This window comes from Zingiber officinale, chromosome 7B (genome assembly GCF_018446385.1).
Source record: "Zingiber officinale cultivar Zhangliang chromosome 7B, Zo_v1.1, whole genome shotgun sequence".
NCBI classification, from domain to species: domain Eukaryota; kingdom Viridiplantae; phylum Streptophyta; class Magnoliopsida; order Zingiberales; family Zingiberaceae; genus Zingiber; species Zingiber officinale.
The window spans coordinates 82,939,640-82,963,166 of record NC_055999.1 but is presented as its reverse complement, the minus strand read 5'-3'; the positions used below and the strand labels follow the sequence as shown (position 1 = coordinate 82,963,166).

At 34.3% G+C, this 23,527-nt stretch overlaps 2 protein-coding genes across 3 annotated transcripts; one reads left to right on the top strand and one right to left on the bottom strand.

Moving 5' to 3' along the window:
• The first annotated feature begins 7,378 nt into the window (after window positions 1-7,378).
• On the top strand, window positions 7,379-8,708 carry LOC122003878. The gene is made up of 2 exons (XM_042558860.1): window positions 7,379-7,467; window positions 8,313-8,708. The coding sequence occupies exons 1-2, from the start codon at window positions 7,407-7,409 to the stop codon at window positions 8,636-8,638; spliced, it is 387 nt and encodes a 128-aa protein (XP_042414794.1). The 5' UTR covers window positions 7,379-7,406; the 3' UTR covers window positions 8,639-8,708.
• Window positions 8,709-12,230: 3,522 nt separating this feature from the next.
• On the bottom strand, window positions 12,231-23,061 carry LOC122006154 (vacuole membrane protein KMS1-like). 2 transcript variants are annotated; one of them, XM_042561534.1, is made up of 8 exons: window positions 22,773-23,061; window positions 20,843-21,054; window positions 20,528-20,606; window positions 17,034-17,345; window positions 14,595-14,743; window positions 14,222-14,338; window positions 12,755-12,940; window positions 12,231-12,650 (listed from the first exon to the last, which is right to left on the bottom strand). In XM_042561534.1, exons 1-8 carry the CDS (start codon window positions 22,831-22,833, stop codon window positions 12,495-12,497), a joined length of 1,272 nt encoding a protein of 423 aa, XP_042417468.1. In that variant the 5' UTR covers window positions 22,834-23,061; the 3' UTR covers window positions 12,231-12,494. The 2 variants fall into 2 exon arrangements, with proteins under 2 accessions (XP_042417468.1, XP_042417469.1); XM_042561535.1 differs by having other exon boundaries at window positions 17,040-17,345.
• Between the last annotated feature and the right edge of the window lie 466 nt (window positions 23,062-23,527).

Sequence of the window (23,527 nt, the reverse complement as noted above, 5' to 3'; positions counted from 1 at the left end):
AAGTGTTGTTACTCTGTAATTCTTGTTGTTGTTAGCTTCTGGGAGCAGGGTTACTTATATAGCCCTGGTCGAGGTGCCTGAAAGAGTTCTAGGCACTTAGAATGGGATAAAATTCTATCCACAATGTAACGTTTAAATGCTACGTCAAAATGGCTAAGAATCAGGTTCCGGGCGGCCGGAGTCTGGGTGCCCCGGATTGGTCCGAGCACCCCAACCAGGTCCGGGCGTCCCAGACCGATCTGGGCACCCTGATCACCAGAAATCAGCCTTTTGCTGACTTTTGGTCCGGGCCTCCATCTTCGATTCCGCTCGCCTCGGTCCGAGTCTTCCACTCTGGCTCTGCTTACTTGGATGATTTCGGCCATCCGGAATAGAGCTCACCCGAACTCAACTTCTAGCCTTCTCAAGCAAACTTCCACTCCAGCTTCTCATCCCTCGGAATCACTACTTGCTTCCTTCTCATCCACCAACGTATTCTTCCATAGTTTTTTGTTCCTCGGACAGCTGTGTGCCTCTGTCTTTTGCTCCTCGAGCAATCTTCCACTCTGGCTTCTCATTCCTTGGAAACACTGCATGCTCCCTTCTCGTCCGCCGATGTACTCTTTGGCAACACCTCGTCCCTCAGACGTACCGAGCCCGTCAGCGCTCTCCTGTGCCATCCTTTTTGCTAGCTGCGTCTTTTGCTCGACTTCTTGTACTCCTAAGTTCCTGCATACTTAGACACAGGGTTAAACACAACAGAACCTAACTTAACTTGTTTGATCACATCAAAAGTACCTTGGGGTAGCAACAGTTATCACTTGATTTTATAAACTAATTCTAATTTACACTGAGTCAATAATTAATTACATGCATATGAAATACACTGAAATAATAAATAATATATTTATTTATATAAATTATGACAACTAAAACTATCATAGCTGAGCTCAATAAAGGAGAAAAATTATATGGAGATAACTATAAAATATGACACCTTAAGATATAATACATTCTTAAGGAACAAGAAGTTCTAGAGGTTGTAAATCAATTCATGGATAAACCGACTGATGATTCTATAGCACAGCACGGACGTGACCTTGGTGCCTATAAAACATGGAAAAGGAAGGATTCCAATACTAATGGAATATTGATTAGTTTAATGGTGGATGACCTAGTATTTGAGTATGAGTCATTATCATCGGCTCATACTGTCTAGGAAACCCTTAGAGAGAAGTACAGTGGAGTAAATCTAAGTAAGATCTGTTAGCTAACAATCAAGTTTGATAGCTGTAAAAAATGCTCGAATGTTACCATGACCCAACATCTCAGGGAGATTGGTAACATGATTTGAGACTTAAAAGCTATCAGTCATGAGTTGACCAATGAATAACAGGTTCAGACAGTTATTCGTTCCCTTCCTGATTCTTGGGAAATGATGAAATAGAATCTAACTTATAGTAAAAGTATCAAGACTTTTACTAATGTCTCACACCATGTTGAACTGAGGCGGAGAGGATTGAATCAGCAAGGATTTATGGTCAAGCTTTTATAGCTGAAGGTTCTGGTTCCAAGAATAATAAAAAATGGTTTAAGAAAGAAAAGGAAAGGAGGCTAGTGTTGTTGCTACGAAAAATCAAATAAAGAAGAAAAGAAAGAAATATAGACAAAGACTTAAGAGCAAGTTGACTTACTACAACTGTGGTAAAAAGGATCATTTGCTCAGGATTGTACTGAGCCTAAAAAGGTAGATTCATCTCTATATTCTTTCCATGAGCATCATGTTACAAATGCAGTGTTGTTAGCTGATTCTTATCCTTTGTGAATTGTAAATTTAGGAGTAACGAAGCATGTAGCTTGTGATCGAGCTACATATGTGGAGTATCGTCAGGTACCAGCTGGAAACAAATGAATATATGTGGGAAACAATGCAAGAATTAAAGTCAAAGGAATTGACACTTGCAAGCTCAACCTATGTGGTGGACGAATCTTATTTCTACATGATGTCCTATCTACTCCTGAGATTCAACATAATCTAGTTTCCGTCACTTGTCTTATTGATTTAGGTTATTTTGTAAATTTTTATAGTCGTTGTGTGGAACTTTGGATTAACTCAGTGTTAATTGGGCATGGTTATGTAACAAATGGTTTTATGGTTCTTAATGTAAAACCAAATAATAATGATGGTTATTTTTCAAGTATTGCTCTTACTAATAATGTTGATGTTAATGATGAAATTTAGCATGCTAAACTAGGATATATAGGATAAGAATGAATAAATAGATTAGCTAAAGAGGGTATTTTAGGCTCTTATGCTAAAATTAACTTGTCTATATGTGAGCATTGTCTTACTAAAAAAGTAATTAGAAAACTATTTGGAAAGGCTATTAGGGTTGAATCACCATTATAATTAATTCATTTGGATATTTGTGGTCTAATGAATCTGAAAGCTAGAAATGAAAGTTCTTATTTCATTACATTTATTGATGATTTCACACGTTTTGGTTATGTGTATTTGATTTCTCAAAAATCTAAAGCATTAGATTGCTTCATTTGTTACTTAAATGAAGTTGAGAATCAATTGGAATGGAAGGTTAAAAGCTTGAGAAGTTGAGATAGTATGTAATGAGAAAGGGATTATTAGAAAGCTAACTATCATTGGAACTCTACAGCAAAATAAGGTTGGTGAAAGAAGAAATAGGACTTTTCTTGAAATGGTTAGGTCTATGATGACGCAAGCTAATTTGTCAATCTCCTATTGGGGAGATGCATTATTAGCTGCGGCCTATATACTTAATAAAGTATCTTCAAAGTCAGTTCCATCTACCCCACATAAACGTTGGACAGGCAGAAAGTCGAATTTGAGTAATCTGAGACTTTGGGGGTCAGTTGCCTACATTCATGATAAGACTCACGAATATGAAAAATTTGGGCCTAAAGATAAAAAAAAGTGTATCTTTATAAGATTTTCTGAGACTTCTAAAGGTTATGTCTTTATTGGTAAGCGACAAGATGGAATCATCTCTGAAATAGAGGCAAGAAATGCTACTTTTATTAAAACTGAATTTCCAACACGATGTGAAGTTGATAAGACTATTCCTCTATATGAGATAGAGGAAGAGGTAAATGTTCCTTTATCAACAAATCAGAAGATGCCTAAATCTACTTAACCTAGTGGGAGTAATTTGTCACTGAATAAGTCAATTTTTCAACAGTCTAACCTATGAAGAAGTAGTCGTCAGATTATTCCTCAGATAAGGTTTGACATTGAGAATGAGGTATTGATGATTCTCCCAGTTAATGATGAGGAATCTCGAACAGTTGAGGAAGCTTTAAGAAGCTCAGTAAGAGAAAAGTAGAAAATTGCAATGGATGAGGAGATGGAGTCAATGAAAAAAAAAAATCAAGTTTAGAATTTAGTCAATTTCCTCTGGGTCGAAAGGCTATTGGGAATAAGTGGATTCTCAAAATAAAGAGGAAAACAGATGGATCAATTAATTGGTACAAGGCTCGTTTAGTTGTAAAAAGATATACCCAAATGGAGGGTGTTGATTTTGAAGAAACATTCTCCCCAGTTGTGAAGTTTGTGTCAATACGTGTCATCTTAACTTTAGTTGCACAATTTGATATGGAATTATATCTAATGGATGTAAAAACAGCTTTCCTTAATGGTAATCTTGATGAAGAAATCTATTTGGCATAGTCAGAATGTTACATTGCTGTGAATAAAGACATACCCAAAAGTTAAGGTCACCTTGATAATTGTGTCAAAATGAGATCATTTATGTAATAATCAAAGTAAATGAATCCACCATTTACTGAATCTGCTTAAAGTCATATTGGAATTCATATGTTGAATTCAAAATTAGACATTAGGTATGTCTAAATCGAAATCTGTACGATGTTAAATTTTGGAAAAAAAAAATATGCGCTCTTTTTAGTAAAGACAACAACATCGTAGCATGTGATTCATACCACATGTGCTATGACGACAAGAATGGTAGTAGTATGACGACAAGAATGGTAGTAGGAAAATGGATCTCTGCTTCTCTACTATGTGAGACCCTTGAGATTATAAGTTAATCTCAATTTTACCCTAAGTGACTATTTAACTGTCTACTTGAAGTTTTGATCAATATCTGCTACTTTAGCATGTTTCCTATTGGCTATGGGTGATTCGATCTATGGAGCATAAATAGAAAAGTAACTAATTAGAATGAATAGATTCTAGATAAAAAAAGAAGATTAAGATTGATTTATATTTGTGACATTTTTTCACTGGTATCAGTTACATTTTTAGTTCAATAATTATATTGATTGGAGATGTTGAATATGCTCTTCACATAATAGTCATTATGAGGGATTAGAGATATTCATATTAATGTAAATAATTTAATCTGGGGTAAAGGCTAGTTTTGATGTCTTTAATTTGTTCTATAGAGCAGCTATCTAAGGTGTAACAATCTTCTTAACAATGAATGCTCAGTGTGCTTGCTGTCGTACGAACCATTTTCCCTAATATATAAAATGAATGTTCTTATTTGATCTTTATGACTAATTAACTTATGCTTCAATCTTTGTGACTTGATCATAATAAAGCCTATATGACTTATTTGATTTTTATGACTGGTCTTTGTGACATGATTATCTCATAGTCTATGTAACTTATATGGTCTTTATGACCATATAATCTTTATGGATTGATTTGAACAAATGAGAGATGTTGGACGTTGAAGAGACAAAGAGGTGTTGCTTCCCCTTCATCTCCCTCATTATTGCAAGCGTCAAGGAGACGAAGGGGCATCCCTTCCCCTTCGTCTTCCTGACTCATCTTATATAAGTACGTCCAAGCCATGAAGATCAAAAGAAAGATGAGGAGGAAAAATGAGAGGGATTGGAGGTGACCTCAAGCAAAAGAGAACGTCCTGTGGAAAGGGATTTGGCTCATGAAACTTGAAGGGCTTTCCGATTTCATCAGTGATCGTGCTTCCAACATCAAGCAGATATAAAAATCATCTTGGGAGATCACTGTGAGTTGTTTATATATTTTATCTTGTGTTTCATGCATATTAGAGGCAACACAGCGTTGCTATAGTGCTACTACAGTAGCTGTGAATAATATTTTACTACAGTAATGGATTTGATCAGTTGACTGATGAACACTGTAGCGATGTATAGAAGCTTCCAAAATTGACTGAAAAACCTAATTGATAGTAATCAGTAAACTGATAAAGTATATCAATCAACTGATGTCATTGTTCGAGCAAACAAAATGTTTAGAACTCAACCGTGGGATTCAACTAATTAGGTAACAATTAACTAAAATTATTGTTCAGCCGACTAATGCTGACGTTGATGGAGCCATTGAGCCGACGAGTCAGGGCAACATTCAAATCTATAGTTGATCAATTGACTGATGGGTAAGATCAGTCGACTGATAAGTGAAAATCCGTTCCCACATAAAGGCTATAAAGAAATGTTTCGAGGAGATTTTCGACGTTGATTTTTGGAGGTTTGAGTATGAAGTGATGTTGCATTCTCGGATCATCAAGAGGCAATTCCAAGCTATAAGTAAGCATCCAAAGTAAGATTCTTGTAAAGTAGTTTACTTTCATCTAGTTATTTTTGTATTTCATATTCTTGTTGTATTGTTGTGAAAACTTATTGTAAGAGACTTCTCCTCTTCGAAAAGGTTTCCAAGGATAAGGTTTAGTGATGATAAATTGTTAGAATTAGACCTTAGAGTAGTTGTCTACGAAGGAAGCGAACCAAATAAAATCTTAATGTTATGCCTGTGAAGTCAAGTTTCTTCCACGTATTCAATCGACACAATTGAAGTTATTCACCTCTAACTTGCATGATCTTACCATCTTGCTTGACTCATTCTATTTACCTAATTTGTTTCATTTTCTCTATGTCATGATCTCCTAACCTGATGACGATGTGGATTTTTATAGAATAAAATATAATATAGTTTTTGGAGTAGTAAACAAAAATATTCTAGAATTGATATTTTAAATTTATTTTACAAGGAAGTATTTAGTTTTCATAGAATTTATAACAACTTACTTTGCCAATCAAATAATTATATAAAAATTGATATTGTAATTTTCAACTAAATAAATGAATATTTATTCCATAAAAACTTGCAAATAATAAATTAATTATTTCTTAAAAAATAAATATACCAATAGTTATTTGGCCTAATGATAAGTGAACATAGGCCTATCAATCAAAAAAATCATGGGTTTAAATTCATATAATAACACCATTAAAAGTCATTTATCCTTATTCTTAACCAAATCAAAGATTCCAAAAGTACGAAAACAAATATAAACTACAATGATCATGATGCAAGGCTAACATAGTATTTAATAATTATATTGGCTTCTTATTAGAACAAAAAATAAGATAATTTACATCAACATTGTCTGCTACTCCAGTATCCAATTTATATTAATTAATTATGAGATAATTAATTTGATCCTATAAAAACTTTTATTGATCATCAGAATAAATCATAAAGTACTCGTAACAAGTGACCATCAACGTAATATTTTTAAGGCAATCCTCTATTAAAAAAATTCATCTCTTAATTTATCAAAATTAAAATTTAATTCTTAAATACTTGATAAATTAAAAATACGACTATACCATTGTCCAAGGACAACATCATCTAAAAGTTTGAAACTATTGCAAGAGATTGCAAGGGTTTTTTCCACGTGCTTTTTTATCTCTTCCTTTAATTTTGCTCCCTTTTTTAAAAAAATAAGTAAATAAATAAATAATAAAAATCCAGGTTTCTTCTCCACATGTTTCCTTTTTTTTTCTCTCTCTTTTTCCTCAAATAACTTTTCTCTCTCCTTATTCAGATGACCAAGATGATAATTTATAGAGTGATATTTGAATAAAAAATGGCACTCCTAACATTAATCAGTTCCATCTTCCTGAGTAAACGTTTGAGCAAGCCCCCCTTTCATCCCTTTCCTCTCATCTCCATATATCTTCATCTTCATCTTCATCTTCATCTCTCACATCTGACATCACAATGCAAGAAACTAGTAAAATCGACTGCGACTTCTCAGCCGACACCAGCACACACAAAGATCCTCATAAAGTTCAAGGAAAGAAGTAAGTACAAGTTCATGATAATGATATGCATGAACCACGCCATGGCTCCTTAGATCTGCCATTGAAGTGTGTTCCTCTGCATGAAAGGAGAGGAGGGCCCTAGCTAATCATTATTTGCTAGATTTCTTGAAGACAGATCCGAGATCTATGCCCCCCTAACTGTTCTTCTGATCATCCCCCTTTCCTACTTCAAAATAAAAGTGAAGTGAACAACTAAATACTGAACAATATTCATGTTGTTTTCTCTCCTTTTTACAGAAATGGCAGCTACAGCGTTGTTACAGCCACACCATACGATGATGGTTATCTGTGGAGAAAATATGGGGAGAAGAGGATCAATGGCAGCCCGTTCACAAGGTGTGACCTTTTATTATCTAACAATATTTAATTATCATTCACTAAAAGAAAAAAAAAAAATGATGTTTCATAGGTATGAAGTTTCCTTTTTCTCAAAAAAAAAAGATAAAATGAAACAAAGAAGCTAAGTGTACCTTCACTTTTGATTAAGAAATGAATACAAATTGATCTATGTTGTCGATCGATAAATGGATAGCCAAAAGTTATTTTCTTTAAATCTATCTAGATTGAATATGTGTGACACCTTCACAGTGTTCCATTATCTTATATGAATGTCTCCATATATACTTGTGACGGCGGATATAATAACAATTATTCGATAAACTAGTTCTAATAGAGAGTTTTCAAGGGAGACACGAGAAATCATCAAACGCAGAGAATTTTCTCTTGATTTAACTGAATAATATTAGCTCAAATGAAGATGATACCTTAACATCAACTAAATAAATATTTAAATAGTCTCAAAACCCTAACGATGTAAAAAATATAAAAATAATCTTAATAAAAGGATTAAAATTCTTCAAAGTTTCTGAAAAGGTTTAAATGATGTTTTTTTTTTGTGTGTGTTATGGGTTACAAATTTGATGTATTATAGGTCTCGTGATTCAATTCGAGTTAATAACTACCTCTCAAATTTATAATCAATGGATCCCCGGCATCAACTTGTCTTATCCTTTCATCTATAGACCAATGCTTTAAGTCAATTGTTGTAAGGACAACTTGATTCTTTGTGGAGCTTGGTAAAGTGCTCAAGCTCTTGTCAAGCTTGACAAGCATAAGATAATGACCAATCCTGATAAAGTCAATTCTGTCTCTCATTACTGTTCTTTGTGATTTGCATGTAGAAGCTACTATAGGTGCAGTTACAGGGATGAAACAGGCTGCCAAGCATCAAGACAAGTGCAACAACAAAGCTTTAGTGATCCACCCTTGTTCTTGGTCACTCAAAAGGCAGAACATACATGCAACACAGTACCTGCGGCTCAAGCTCATGGATATTTGGTGCAACATTGTCAGCAACCTGATGAATTGGCCACTCCCTTCCTTCTCCAGTTTAACCAAAGCTCAAATGATGATAATGGGGAGAAACAACCCAATTATAAGAGTAACAATGGAGGAATTAACAAAGAAGAAGAAGAAGCATGCGACAACAAGAACTGCACCTTGTTAAACAGATCTACTTCCACCATTGCTGACACGGATGCTACCTTTATCACAAGTGACTCTACCTTCACTGAAAGCCTGCCAACCATCTTACAAGAGTTTGATCAGTTCGAAGCAATATCGCTAGATGATTTTCTACTTTGATGACTTCTTTAGGTCAGTTCTTTCATATTATCATGATAGTTATTTTGCAGTGTCATTGTTTAATTTTTAAATGTAATGAGACAGGGATAAAGTTCAAAGAAAATTTATCAAATTCATATTGTAATTATAGAATGAAGTTAAACTAATGAACGATAAGGGAAAATTAAGAGGGATTAACACTTGATCTTCATGAATTACTTGTAATTCATGAAGCATGACTTTTTTTTTCTTTCTTAGTCTCATTGAAACAAAAAAGTTCATTTTTGAAACATAATCATTCTAAAATATTTGGAAGGCCTTTGCTACTGATCAAATTTTAGATAGAGATGGATGTTTTTATAGTGTAGTAGTTGTGATGTTTTAAATTTCTACGTGTATTCTAAAATGCTAGCTTTGAATTTCATTAAAAGAAGTATCAAGTTCTCATTCCATTCATAACTTAATGTTACTCCTAATCGAAAAGAATGACTTTAGGTATTGCAGATTTGGGAAATATAGACAATGTTGAAATTACGAAGGGCAAGAAATAGAAAGGTTTGGTCTGAACATTTTGTTTACTTGTTGATTCGTTCGCCCTCAGCGTCCCCGTCAACCCGTCCCTAAGTCAACACGGAGGAAGTAAATCACGGGTGGCTACTAGCCATTAGTGCAAATGGCCAAGACATGAGGGAGGTTATGCTCGGTCACGCTGAGTTTCGACCCCAAGATCTCATGTAACAATATCTCATATCTTAATTATCGCACCGCCCCGAATTGACTCCACTATGTATAACATGCATCATATATAGATGCTTTATTTACTCAAATGAAAGATTGCATAAAGACCTTTATTATATATGCATATCTTTCGTGTTACTTTCTCTCTTCTCTCTCAATTTCCATCCAAATAAATGATATCTTAGAGTACTTGAGACAGATGATAAATCCTATCAATTTTTCAGTTAAAAAATATAGTAAAAAAACACAATCTCAAATATTTTATATATTTTAATCTTGATATCTTTGGAAAATATAAGGAATTGATTAAAGTTATTTCTAACAACCCCTCTCAATTTTCAAATTAAATTGCTTTCTAAGGCGTTCAAAATTCTCAATTATCATAATATATGTGAGAAAATCTATAGTTGCTCATTATGTCCATACACACGGAGTACCCACGTGGAAATTAGTAAGGAAACAACTCCTACTTTGTGGTTATGGTTAACCATATTTATTTAATGTATTGGCAATATGGTTTGAGTTGGGTGTGTTTTGTGTTTTGAAATGTGCCTTAAGTGTGTAGGTACTTGGATATCGAGCACATGCAGGTCGGATCCTCTGGGGATCATGCATCTCCATCAATACATGAAAAGGGAACATCCTCTGGATCGCAAAAAGCGGTCCAAAAAATCTCCTCTCGAGCACATGACAATCATAGAGATTGTGGGCTCGAATGATGGAGGACTAGATTGAGCAGAGCTCATGGAATTTTTTTATTTTTTATTTTTTATTTTTTTGAGCTCATGGAACTTATGGACATGGCTATCGTGGAAATCACGTGCTTCAGGGCTAGAGGCCTAGATCGGCTAGAGTGTGGCGCTAAATGGACTTGATGGGATTGAGTTGTGATTGTGGTTGTCATGGATATTGTGTGCTTGAGGACTTGGTTTGGATCCAGTTGGTGTACTTCTCCAGGAGGAGGAACTCAGTGGGCTTGAGAGTTGGCGGCTCAAATTGAGATGCTGCTTAGATTAGGTTGTTGCATTGGAGCACAGTGAGAAGCTTGGGAGAGCGGATTATCTTCACAGATGAAGATATATTGATTGATTGATTTAGATAGACCCTATGTGTTTAATAAGTGAAATCTATCTAAATTAATCAATCAACCTCTACGGTTCATCCTCTAGCTCATAAAATACGGACTAAAGAATCCCATTGGAAATTTGGCAGACTAGAGGAACTGAAAACTTAAAGGCATGAGAACTATGAGAGATTATGTTGAGTAATTATAATATTTGATTTTTATCTTTGTTCATGATTTAATATGGTTTGGTTCTTCCTAGAAATTCTGTATTAGTAGAAATTTCGTGCATTATAAGGATGCTGTGATTATTCGTTAGTTGTTGAGCTACCTAGGGCTTGATTTTTGTGAAGACTTAAACTCTGGGATGAGCTCTCAAGTCATTTTTTCAACTAGATTGAGTTTTGACTTTTTCATAACCTCATAATGATGAGCTTTCCAAGTGAAGGCAGACTCCTCATGTCTTCGGTTGACTAATTGTGAAGTTTGTTAACTAGCCATGCTAGTTGAATAATCAATTGACTAGGTAGGAAACAGAATGATTTTACTCAAGTAACAGTCTATGAGATGGATTCCTAATTGACTGGAAGCTAAATTAAGTGAAAAAAGATAAATCATGAAATCAACTTAATTGATCATCAAATGGTGCGCTCGTCAAGAATTAACCATTTACCCTATTGTAATAAAGCAATCATCTTTTAATCAACTGAGTATCCCATGGGGACTTAAATTCATCATCCAAGTAAAGAGAGAATATTGGGATTAACAGCACTTCAGACAAAAGTTTGGCAACGATTCTTTGATATCTGAAGATTTAGGTATAGAACAAGGAGATCAAACAACAAAGTCAGAGACCTCGAGAACTGTAATTCATTTGTTTGTCATATGCCTCCAACTTATCTGATCAAGGCAAAAGACCTTGAAATACTAACCAAAAATCATGTGACATTTTCACAGAAACAAGAACAGGTTGCAATTTTATTCAAATATAACTATAACTCTAGGGTCAATCTCTTGCTTGAAGGATAAATAATCGTTAAAATTAGAATTTTCGTTTACAACTAGGTTCTCGCTAACTGAATGCATAACTGGTTGACTTTCGAGCAGGGGAGCAAATAGAACCTGCCATCAAATACCAGCCTGTATAATAGTATCCTTCTAATGTGGAAAAGTGAACCTATGCTCATAAACTAGTTATGCTCATAAACTAGCAAGATTCAACTCTATGCTCATAATGCCATTTTCTTGTTAGTCAACTCCAATTCTTGCTGCTCCTTGAGATATCGTATTGCTGTAGCAGTAACTATTTTCACACAGAAGTTCACAAGCATGAGCCATATCACAGTATTCCATACCATAGTAAATGATAGGTTCCACCACTGTGCCTGATGAACCAAAGACAAGATTGGGATCAAAATGCTATCCTAGAAGATGAGCAATGTAAAACTGAAGATGAGAGCAAAATAACTCTTATTTGTTGTTAGCCTACCATTCCATCAGGCAGAGAAGGTTCGGGAATGGGGTTGGACAAATACATCTCCTGAGCCGTCCGTAATTTGGCTATCAGGCTAGGGAGTGCAGAAGAAGAACCAGGGATAAGGCCAACCACCCGTATTAACTCATTCTCCAGCCATTCCAAGAGTTGATTATTGAACAGAGAAATAATGAATACTAGAACAAGAACAGGTTGCAATTTTATTCAAATATAACTATAACTCTAGGGTCAATCTCTTGCTTGAAGGATAAATAATCGTTAAAATTAGAATTTTCGTTTACAACTAGGTTCTCGCTAACTGAATGCATAACTGGTTGACTTTCGAGCAGGGGAGCAAATAGAACCTGCCATCAAATACCAGCCTGTATAATAGTATCCTTCTAACGTGGAAAAGTGAACCTATGCTCATAAACTAGTAAAGAGTAGCAAGATTCAACTCTATGCTCATAATGCCATTTTCTTGTTAGTCAACTCCAATTCTTTCTCCTCCTTGAGATATCGTATTGCTGTAGCAGTAACTATTTTCACACAGAAGTTCACAAGCATGAGCCATATCACAGTATTCCATACCATAGTAAATGATAGGTTCCACCACCGTGCCTGATGAACCAAAGACAAGATTGGGATCAAAATGCTATCCTAGAAGATGAGCAATGTAAAGCCGAAGATGAGAGCAAAATAACTCTTATTTGTTGTTAGCCTACCATTCCATCAGGCAGAGAAGGTTCGGGAATGGGGTTGGACAAATACATCTCCCGAGCCGTCCGTAATTTGGCTATCAGGCTAGGGAGTGCAGAAGAAGAACCAGGGATAAGGCCAACCACCCGTATTAACTCATTCTCCAGCCATTCCAAGAGTTGATTATTGAACAGAGAAATAATGAATACTGTCTGCAGAAACGAATAAAGTTTAGGGGGAAAAAACAGATAAAAAATATTACTGAGAGAGAATAAGTTATATATAACCCAAAAGTGCATTGTGTGCCATTATTAACTTTAGTTGGAAAAACACTTGTACACAACGCATGCTTTCAGCAGTCAAGCTCCAGTTGGGATAACCTAAAAATCAGTGGAAGAATTCCATTTTTCGTGTGCATCATGAATGTCTAGAGGCAGAGTAACATGTTAGCAATCTACAATCTAATTTTCCATGAGTTTTATGGAACCCATGATTTGACATGCATTCTAAAAGATAGATGTCCATCTTCATTCTCCTTCCTGTTCATGGCTCTCACCATTTCCTTCCCCATCCAGTGCCCCCTCTTTCCTCTTACCTGATATTTTGCAAAATCATGTAATAGGGAGGAATCCATGTGGTGCATATATTATCATGTCTCCAAAACCTAGGGTCCAAACATACAAACTACTTCACTTTTCTTATCAAATGGACATTAAAGTACATTGGATATATGTGATTAAGATATCTTTCCAGTCAAACATGCAACACAAATCAACAAAGTAATTTCCAACAAATATAGCAAAAGAATAGGGATAAATACAAAAATCTAATACAACCTTTTGAGTTTTCTCAAATATAGTGCAACCTTTTAATTTTTTTTCTTCACAATGTAGCAACATTCACAAATCATCTTCACATTAAGCTACCAAAAAATTTCATTTGTCATAAAAAGGTTGGCATGACACCTATGTGGCATTACGCCAACTTGGCAAACACATGTACTTAAGTTCATTTTTGTTAAGATTAAAGGATTCTAAATATTTTAGTGAACAACACTAACCCTGTCTATGTTTGCTCATAGGGTGATACAGATTAATATGTACTTTGCTAAGTTGGCTCAATGTGACATGAGTGTCATGTCAACTTTCTAAAGGTGAATGGACGCCATTCTAATGGGTGTAAGATTTTAACAATATATTTTTTAAAAAAACAATCTATTTTTTTAAAAGAAGTTATATAGTGCTAGATTTGAAACAAAAAGTTAAAAGATTTTGCTAGATTTATATATTACCCCAAAAGAAAGAATATGAATTCTGTATTTTTCATAACTATACTTCTTAATATGTATGAAGAATAAAAAAGTTTAGAATATTTTTCTATTTATTTTGTTTATTTGATACAATATTCCTAAAGAAAATAATGTAAATATCAAAACAATCAGAAGAAAGGCTCATCTGAAAATATCAACACAACCAGAAGAAAGGCACATCTACCTGAATATGAGTCTTTATCAAAGCCTTGCCAATCAAGGTTGCTAGGAAGAATTTCCAAAATGGGATCCCAAATTGCCCGCACATAATACCCGCAAGATCAAAAAGAGGGTTTGGTACCTAAATTAAAATGCCAGTCACAAAAATCATGGAAAGAAAATCAAGTCATAATCCTGTATGTAAATATAGCACCTTATAAGGATCCTAGAATACAAGAAGTCCTATGAAAAGAGCTGTTCTCAAGCAGCAGTGAGAAACTATAAACCTATCCAGATTAGGAAACAGATAAGGTGAACACTAAGGATCATATGCATGCCTACAAAATGAATAGATTTTACCAGAACAGTTACAGTTAAATGGAATATAGATAACTTACTGAAGCAAGTATCAAAACAGTTAAAAAGTTAAGATGCTGGAAATGAGTGAAGAACCAGCGCTTAATTTGCCTCAGGGAAGCAGAAATTAACCCATCTGATGGTGCTTCACTCAGTTCCTCCATTTCCATTTTGCTTCCAGACAAGCGTGCTGCGGTGCATTTGAATCTTGTCAAACCAGTATCAAACTAAGTAAATCTAAGAATGAAAATGAAATCTAAGAGCACCAAGAAGATTAAATATACAACCAAGATACCACCTCACGACATATTGCAGAAAGATTAATATAATTGTTTTAGAGAAATAAATAAGTGGAGAAAGAAAAGCAGTAAAGTAAAACAGAAAAGAAAAATAAAACACTTTTGCAGATTAGTCCTTTGCAAAATAGGCTTAGGAATTAGACTAGAATCATGCTCACACTTGCAGCATGATTTTATTATGAAGAGAAGATTAATTTCTCCTCTTGTGATTCACACAAACATCTTCTAGACCATTTCTAGTGTTTCAAAAATACCATAGCCCATCCTAAATAGAATTTATAGCTCGCATGCATTTGTACAAATTGCACTAGTGCAAGTGAATCAAATTAATGATATTTACATGAAATTAGAGACAGTTGAAAACCGACTCATTCCGAGTGCATGATTAGACACTCAAAGAATCCAACTATCAATTATATTGGATTGGCAGGAGGGGAGAAATTGAATTCAGCAGGAAAAAAAGGAACTATGAGAAAAGACATGATAAAATTATTTCATATATAAGATAACAACAGATGTTCTAACATACAAAATTAATAAATAATATAAATAGAACATAACCAATAATAGCATCATACCATTAAGTGCTCAACAAATTCAAGCTGTTACTATAAACTTTCAATAGAAGTGTTATCATTATTACAAAATTAACTAAGTTCGAATTGTTTAGTTGAAGGGTAGTTTTAACATCATTGTTGATTGAGAAATTTACGGTGTTCTCTCTTGATGCATAATAATCTCTCATTCAATATTAACCTCTCAATCCATAGTAACCTTGCTTAAAAGTCGAGTTATCAAATTTAACGAGTGATGACAAAGTTGAATGCGTGATCCTTGATTTTGTAGTAAATCTTGAGCAGTAGCAAAACTACACAATTTAAGAGGGCATTTAAGATACTCTCCTTCTCATGCAAGTTTTACAAGAATCAAAATGGGATTAAAGGGAAGGCTAGAATGGTCAAGTTTTTCAACTCATCTTAATCTGTCCAACTTTTAACTTGAATCCATCTATTATCTTTCTCAATTTGACAAAATTTCAATGGATTCTAACAATTTTCTAATGTATTCTGATTAATTTCTAGCTAATTCCTCTTAATCTCTAATTTTCCTATACTTCTCAATCCTTACAAGATGTTAATTTTTTAAAAAATAAAATAAAATAAAAATAGATAAATCAATTGCCAAAACCAATCCAACTCAGGATATGGGTATCAATATCAACTGATTTTGCCAACAATGGGAAGGAGAGGCTGAAGAAGAGTGTAAGAGAAGGAAGAGTTGGAAGAAAAAGCCTTTTCCCAATAAGACTGCTGTTCAGACTATTGGATGCCATTATATGGGCTTAGACATAAATACCTAGTGCAAAGAACTAAAATGTCACTAATAAGCAACCTCCTTGATGCATCACCTTCAACTTAATTCCTTTTTCCTTCAAGTTCACATGCTACCAAGATATAGAATTGAAGATGGGAACTATTAAGTCCTTTGTCCAACTTGAATTACCATGAATACCATCTATCTGGGATCGGATGCACTGATATTATCCCATTATTGAAGTGTATAAAAGGCATTGCCAACTAAGAAATTCGAAGCTGCCTTAGTCAGTCGTAGGTCGACGAAACAAAAGCTAGATCTACCCAACTTTCAACCAAGGAGTTGGCTTCCCAGAATCTACCTCCCAGCCTACCAAATAAGTCTCACAACAACGGAACTTGACCCAACTAAGTGTCGATTAGGCCCAATAACTTAGCTCTGTAGGTAACAGCACTTACCTAAACACTATAATTAATCTTTAAATTAGTCTACCTAAAATCAATAAATAAAAAATGATGCAATTATTTTAATCTTTAAGTGTATCTTCAAGCTTGACATCTTTCATCAAAATAGAAGCTCCACAACACTTCTCACTCATCCCTTGAATATCTCAATCAAGCTCTGAGGCGAATCCAATAGACTTGAAATAAACCATAAGATAATTAAGCATGCAGGTCCAACATAGTCTGAATTAGTGAACATAAATTGTCGTTAAATATCAAAACAATCTCATTAAGCCTAATCACAACAAAAACCTCTAAAGCAAACGTTAATGTATTAGCTCAAAAAATTGTGACCATGGATGCTCACACAATTATATCATGTAATAAGAATCTGAATGGCTATTTCTGGATCAAGAATACATACACTTACCAGCTCTTGAGATAAAATATGGTGGAAGCTCTCCAATAGCAGTGCCCAAACCCCAAAGAACCGCTTCCAACTGAACATGAGGGAGAATGTTGCTGATTGGAACCCTAACTAAAGTTCCAGATGATAAAGGAAATACTGGTGGTCCAAACTCAGAACACTTCTTTTCAAGCCACGAAGGTCGTCTTTTCAACAGTATGGTATCATATGGAGCAGTCTTGAGATCTACTCGACCACACTTCAAAGCCTTGATAGTGAAAAATGCAATATGGGGGCCCAAGTACAAGACAAATGTATGCAAACCAGATCCTGCAAAAACAATCAAAGTTATTGAACATGTCCTATGAACCAATATGTCTCTATACAACAAATAAGGAAACAAAATTATAACTAGTAAAGCACACCGTACAAAAAAGCAAAGTCAATAAGCATTTTCTATGAATGGATGTGTCTCTGCAACAAATAAGGAAACGTAAAATTATAAAGTAATGCCGAGTTAAAAAAAAAACTACATTTGCTCATTGAACATCCTGACTGCTTTAAGAGAATCAAAAAATAAAAATTATTTGCACAACCAATGATGTTATTTTGGCTCCATTTGTATTTCTCAAATCCAAACTGTTAAATAGATATTGTCAATTATCATTGAATATGTTGTATACAAGGTTTAAAATTTCGACCAGTGCCAAGGTTTCGATCCAGACCGGAACGATACGGTTTCAATATCATATCGTACCGTGCTGATACAGTTTCGGTATTTTTTTTTTTATTTATATATACTAATTATTAGATAAATATGTTTATTATGTATAATTTAAAAATAAGTTGTATATTGATTTTATATAAGTTGTTTGAACACCTTAATATGGTTAGAAAAAATAATTAAATATAGTTTTCTTTAAAGATGTATTAATTACTCGAATTAAAATTGATATATCATAATTATATAAATTAATTGTTTATTCATTTAATTAATTATTAGTTTAAATCTTATATATTTAAAATATTAAAAAAAATCAAAATATCAATTAAACAACAAAAAACAAATAAAATAATAATAATAAATTATCAGAATATAAATATGATTTATTAGAATGTTTTTAAAAAAAATTTAGAATTTTTAAATAAATTTAAAACAGTAAAAAAGAATTTTTTATAATATCAATTAATATTTTTTTTTATTTTTTTAATTTTAAATATATTTTTATATATTTTATAGGAATAATTTAATTAGGATTTATAAAAGTCTATTCAAAATATCACGCGCCAGTTGGGAATTGTTTAATTAATTAAATCATTTTTTTCTTTTGGAACAGTACGCGTACACCGCAATCATGCGAGTCCCGCGAGCAGTTCTCGCGCAACACTTCCGACGTCGGTGGCAGCATCCCGCGGTGCTTCTAGCGCCATCGGAAGCGTCGCGTGACACCTCTGCCATACAGCGGTGCAGAGGCGTCGATCGCGGGCGGATAATGAAGGCGAAATTTGTTCTTCTACTGTGCCGGTTTCGCTTCCTCACCGGAACGATAAATTCGGATAGTTTTGGGCGGCATGGCTCGGCACTTCAAACCCTAATTGTAAATATGGGGTAATTAATTTTTACAGACAATGAATCAAGTACCAGTTTACTTTTAACTTGGTGTGTGAATATATGTTCTTTTTTAGGGTTTGTTTTATTCTCATCATCATTGAAGGGGAAGCAGTAAGTGATGTAGCACCCTCTTTGTATCTACATCCTCTTCAAACCAGAATCTTGCTGCACAAATTCCCTACATTAGCAAAATCCTTGCATTATCTCCTTTTTGCTGCCGCTCCTTCCTCTCCAAATGAAAATTGCCTATGGAGCATGCGTGTGAAAGAATATTTGTGCCTAGAGCACTGCTATGTTCCTCCATGGCCTTGAGAACACCACTGTGCGATGCCCCCATTTTCCAAACAAGGTCTCAGCCACTTGATGCCAAACTGCCACTTAACGCACATTGCCACCATGAAAATAATCCTTACTGACATTCTTGCTGCAGCATTATCCCTTGGCCTCTGGCTAAGATTGCATCATATGGTTCTCCCATGCTATTGTATTCATCAACCAACAACCATGCCTCTATCCAAGCATGCACATGAGCAAAGTTGCTCAAAGAGCCCTCAAATACTGATGCCCAAAAAGTGAAACAACAGATTTCCACTAAAAAAAGCAGGAAGACTATAGTTGTTGAAGAAAAAAAAGCAGATTCAAATATATAAAAATGGCGACAAATTAGTCAGTTATCTTCTGCCCATGCCATTAACAGTTTGGTGAAGCTTCTATTCCATCCTCACACAAGTACATTTGCTGAATTAGGAAACATCTTTGTTGGCACATTAGTCATTCCCAACCTCCTACTATGCTATGGCTCTCTCATCGCTTATGTTTAAGTTTTGCTTCTAATTCCATCACCAATTTTCTTATTCATCCTTTAAAATTTTGCATTTAAGGAAAATTGCCAATTTCTTCCGTTTCATCTTTATTATTCTCTCTCAAACTCGAGGTCAAACAGAGACTTTTATTCTCTCTCTCTCTCCCCTAATATTTTTCCCTCTCTCTTAATAGAACTGCCAAAATGTTAATTTTTCTCTCTGAACATTTTGCTGCCTCTCAATTCTTCCAAAGTAGATATTGTAACTTCAGTCTCTTTATTACTTGTTTCAAACGTTTCTCTCTCAATTGGTTACAAGATTAAAGATAAACCAGCTATTCACTTTCTTCTTTTGTCTTCTCAACCTTTTAATGAAATGTCAAAACTCAACTCTTCTTTCTCTCTTCAGACCATTTTTTCCACAAACTACATGCCGAAAGTTACTCCACCCAAGCATTTTCTCTTTGAAGAGTATAAATTGGAACCATAATATGGCTCTCATTACAGTGGATTGAGGTTTTTTTCCTACATCTTCACTTACAACTTCATATACTATGTTATTTTTAGTTTCAAGGGGATATAAGAAAAGAATACTATAGCCAAGAACAGACCGACACCCTGACTTTCAAAAAAAATTATCACCCCACCAAAGTCTATTGTCCATTGCACTAGTGAAGCTAGGCATGATTGATATCTTCAACAAGCATCCCCATGACATTTTTTATTTTCTGAAACAATAAGTGATCAATGCTTATACTACAGCTTGAGAGGAAGAAGATTAATCAATCACACACGGAATATTAGGATGCTATATTTATGTGGGTATAATTGGTCTGTTTCTAATTAATCAAGTACCTTTTTTACTTTTAACTCTATCAAATTAGCAATACTTGGTATTGGCCTTATAATATCAAATTAAAGGAGAGTATTTCCAACTAAACATAATCATGTACTAGGAGAGCAGAAGAAGAAAACAAGTAAGCCCATATGATCATCATAGTTTTTCTTGTCAGAATTTTTATCGGAGCTCATTGTCACAAATCAATAAAGAGCTTCAACTAGCAAGTTTAGAGGACCTCAAATGTAATATCCACCTACCCAACCCAATCGAGGATGCCACACCAAGTGTCACCCACCACAAAACATATCTTGTATAGCGAAGTAATTCTTGAATATGCTGTGATAAAGGAAAGGAACAAAGTCAGCTAAAACTGAATAAAAGATCCATTTGGCAACAAATAAAGAATAGAAAACGTAAACAAAATAATATAACATTATAATAGTTTTAATACATGAAACTTCAGCAATAAGGAACTTGATTAGCTTGCACATCTACAGATAATTTCCAATTGTTCCATCTATGCAAAATGTGGGACTTGCAAATGAGTAGATATGAAGACAATAGTAGGATACCTTCTCACTGGTGCTATCATCATTTGCAAGAATGAAACCAATAGCAGCTAATAAGAAAGTCAAAGCCATAATCCAACCACCTTTCTTTAAAACATATACAAGCCACTGTTTAAGATATTTTAGTGTAGCAAACACAAATAGCTGCAAAATCTTGAATGGTTGAGTTGCCAAAGTCAAATTCTGTAAATCCCTTTGATGTTTCTCCTTAAGCTCTGCACAAGAAAATTATATGTCTGAAATACAAAATATCTAAAAAACTAATTGAGCACAAATAAACTTCTTCACTAACACAAAATTATCTTTAAGATAGAAAAAACTATAAAAATATGATGTCATGGTTGATTACTGTAGAATGCCAATGGGTGATTTTACCTAAGGTTTAAAATCCCAAGTGCCAGAGTTTTGATCTTTGACTAGGACAATGTGATTTCAATACCATATTGTGTCGTACCAATCTGGTTTTAGTACTTATTTACTTTTTTTAAGTGTAAGTGTATACCAATTAAAAAAAGATTCTTGATCATTTTATTTATGGATTTATAGTTATTAACAATAAGTGTTTACATTATATCCCATATCATCTTCTGGTTTGAATAAACAAATTATAAATTTTCGAATTTCCCTTTTTACTTGTTTTCTTTGACATAAAAGGATCCATATGGCCGACCTCACCTAATGGGATAAAGCTTGGTTGTTGTACTTGTTTTCTTTGGGGTTGAAAAAGACAATGATAACAACCATTTCTAGTGGGAATTCACCCACTAACTATAGAAAGATCTTCATCATGTATAAGATTGTATTCTATATCTGGATTTTGCATGCTGAAAATTATTAAAATAATATCAAAATCTCTTATTTTTATTTTCCTTTTCAAAATTGTTGTCTAATCTTCGAGTTACTGTTGTCATTTTTAATATCAAAATAAAGCTAAATTGATGGAATTAAATTCAGTAAGTAAAAGAAACAATGCAGTCTTGGATATAAATTAATTATGTAAAAGCTTCAGTTCTTTGAAAAATAATAATTAAATATTGGTCCAAAGTTCACTCAAGTCAAGTGATGAAGACAACTTTCAAAACATAAATAGCTTCGAAATACAAAAGATGTCCCAAAGCACAATTTATACAATTTACATTGAAATACATAATCTTTTATGTTGGAAACATTGCACCAGTTTAAATAATTAAGGATACAAATAAAGATGCAAGGAAAAACTTGGTTCTAGTATGAGCCAAATAAATACAACCAAATGTTGAGGCTCCCAATTAAATCAGCATACTCCATCAGCCCAAACAAAAAATTGAATTGAAAACTATGTTGTTTAAGGTAAATGCTTGGAATAATAGCAAGAAGTTGTAACAAGTCTTCCCTCTTACCATGCCAAATGTGTACCCCGCCCCTATGCTTGAAAATTTTGACATTGCAAAAAATGATATGAGACAAGCAAGGAGGAAGATTGAATCTCAAAGATGACCTTGACAACAATAAACATATCTAAAGAAATCAAACGGGGAAATGATCTCGACAACAAAGAAGAAGTTGATAGTGGACAAAAATCAAGCAATTCTTATCTCAATCTATCACTTTTCTCTCTCTCTTAATTCTCTCTTTCTCCTCCTAACTCTCAATCACCGAGAGCATAACAGTTCACCATGTTAAATGTCAGGAATCAATAAACACAAATAATCCTCTCAAATCACCAGTGAAGAATCATGCTTTATACAACCCCACTAGCTTAGCATCTCCATACACGGTGCCAGCTTGCCGGACAACAAAGATATTCCCAATTCAAATAAATCACGCCAAGGAAAGCAAAGTTCCAGATATTTTCCAATCGAAAACAAACAAACGACTCTCCCAGCAACACCGAAACTTCAGGCCATTGTACAAAGGAACATCCGTGCCCAGAGAACACAAACAAAACTCTCACCTCTGATTGATGGGTGCAAGTCCACGGCGAAGCGAGACGCCACGGCCTTCCCGGAGCCCATTCCGTCCAAACCCTAAGGATCAAATCTCGATCTCCAGAACCCACACGCAAACCGTGCGCGCCCTTCAGGATCGCACTCGCTCGGTGCGAGCGACCATGCCAGCATTCGCCAAGGCAAACCAGCAGGCGCCCGAATCTCGCACCAGCAGCAATCGAATTAAAAGCAACAGCATCGCGAAAAGGAAGTTAGTCCCGCATGGCCGTTTTGTGGGGGCGTGATACGTTTAGAGCCGTCATTGGTGGAGTCCTGCTTGGGTTAAATGTCATTAATTCATTTAACGGACCTAAACGAACCCGCCTTGCGTGTCGGATTTATCTGCTGAATGATAGGAATCTATCTAATAGAGTCGAATATTTAAATTTAATTCGTTTACTTGAACTTTATTTAACAAATAGATCATAAATTTATTTTTTATTAAACTTAAATGATTTTAATAAATATAAATTATAAATTTATTATATTTATTATATATTTGTAAAATTTATAAATTCAATATCAAAATTATTATTTTTTATTTAAAAATTAATTCATGAATTTAACGAACATATTCACGAGCTAACGAGCCGAATATTGTAAAAACTTGAACTTAGTTTATTTATCTTAATGAGTATCATTAAACGAGTTCAAATGAACTTTTATCGAATCGAGTTTCGAATAATTCATGAGCGCTTTGCTCCATTTACACTTCTATTCC

What these genes read in the sequence shown, in the direction of transcription:
- LOC122003878 (XM_042558860.1), top strand. Translation starts at nt 7,407, where the DNA reads ATGATGGTTATCTGTGGAGAAAATATGGGGAGAAGAGGATCAATGGCA. An exon ending in AATGGCAGCCCGTTCACAAG is followed by an intron (nt 7,468 to 8,312) that starts GTGTGACCTTTT and finishes ATTTGCATGTAG; the next exon opens with AAGCTACTATAGGTGCAGTT.
- LOC122006154 (XM_042561534.1), bottom strand. Translation starts at nt 22,833, where the DNA reads ATGGGCTCCGGGAAGGCCGTGGCGTCTCGCTTCGCCGTGGACTTGCAC. An exon ending in CTTGCACCCATCAATCAGAG is followed by an intron (nt 21,055 to 22,772) that starts GTGAGAGTTTTG and finishes TTTCTTGTGCAG; the next exon opens with AGCTTAAGGAGAAACATCAA. An exon ending in GGCATCCTCGATTGGGTTGG is followed by an intron (nt 17,346 to 20,527) that starts GTAGGTGGATAT and finishes TTGTTTTTGCAG; the next exon opens with GATCTGGTTTGCATACATTT.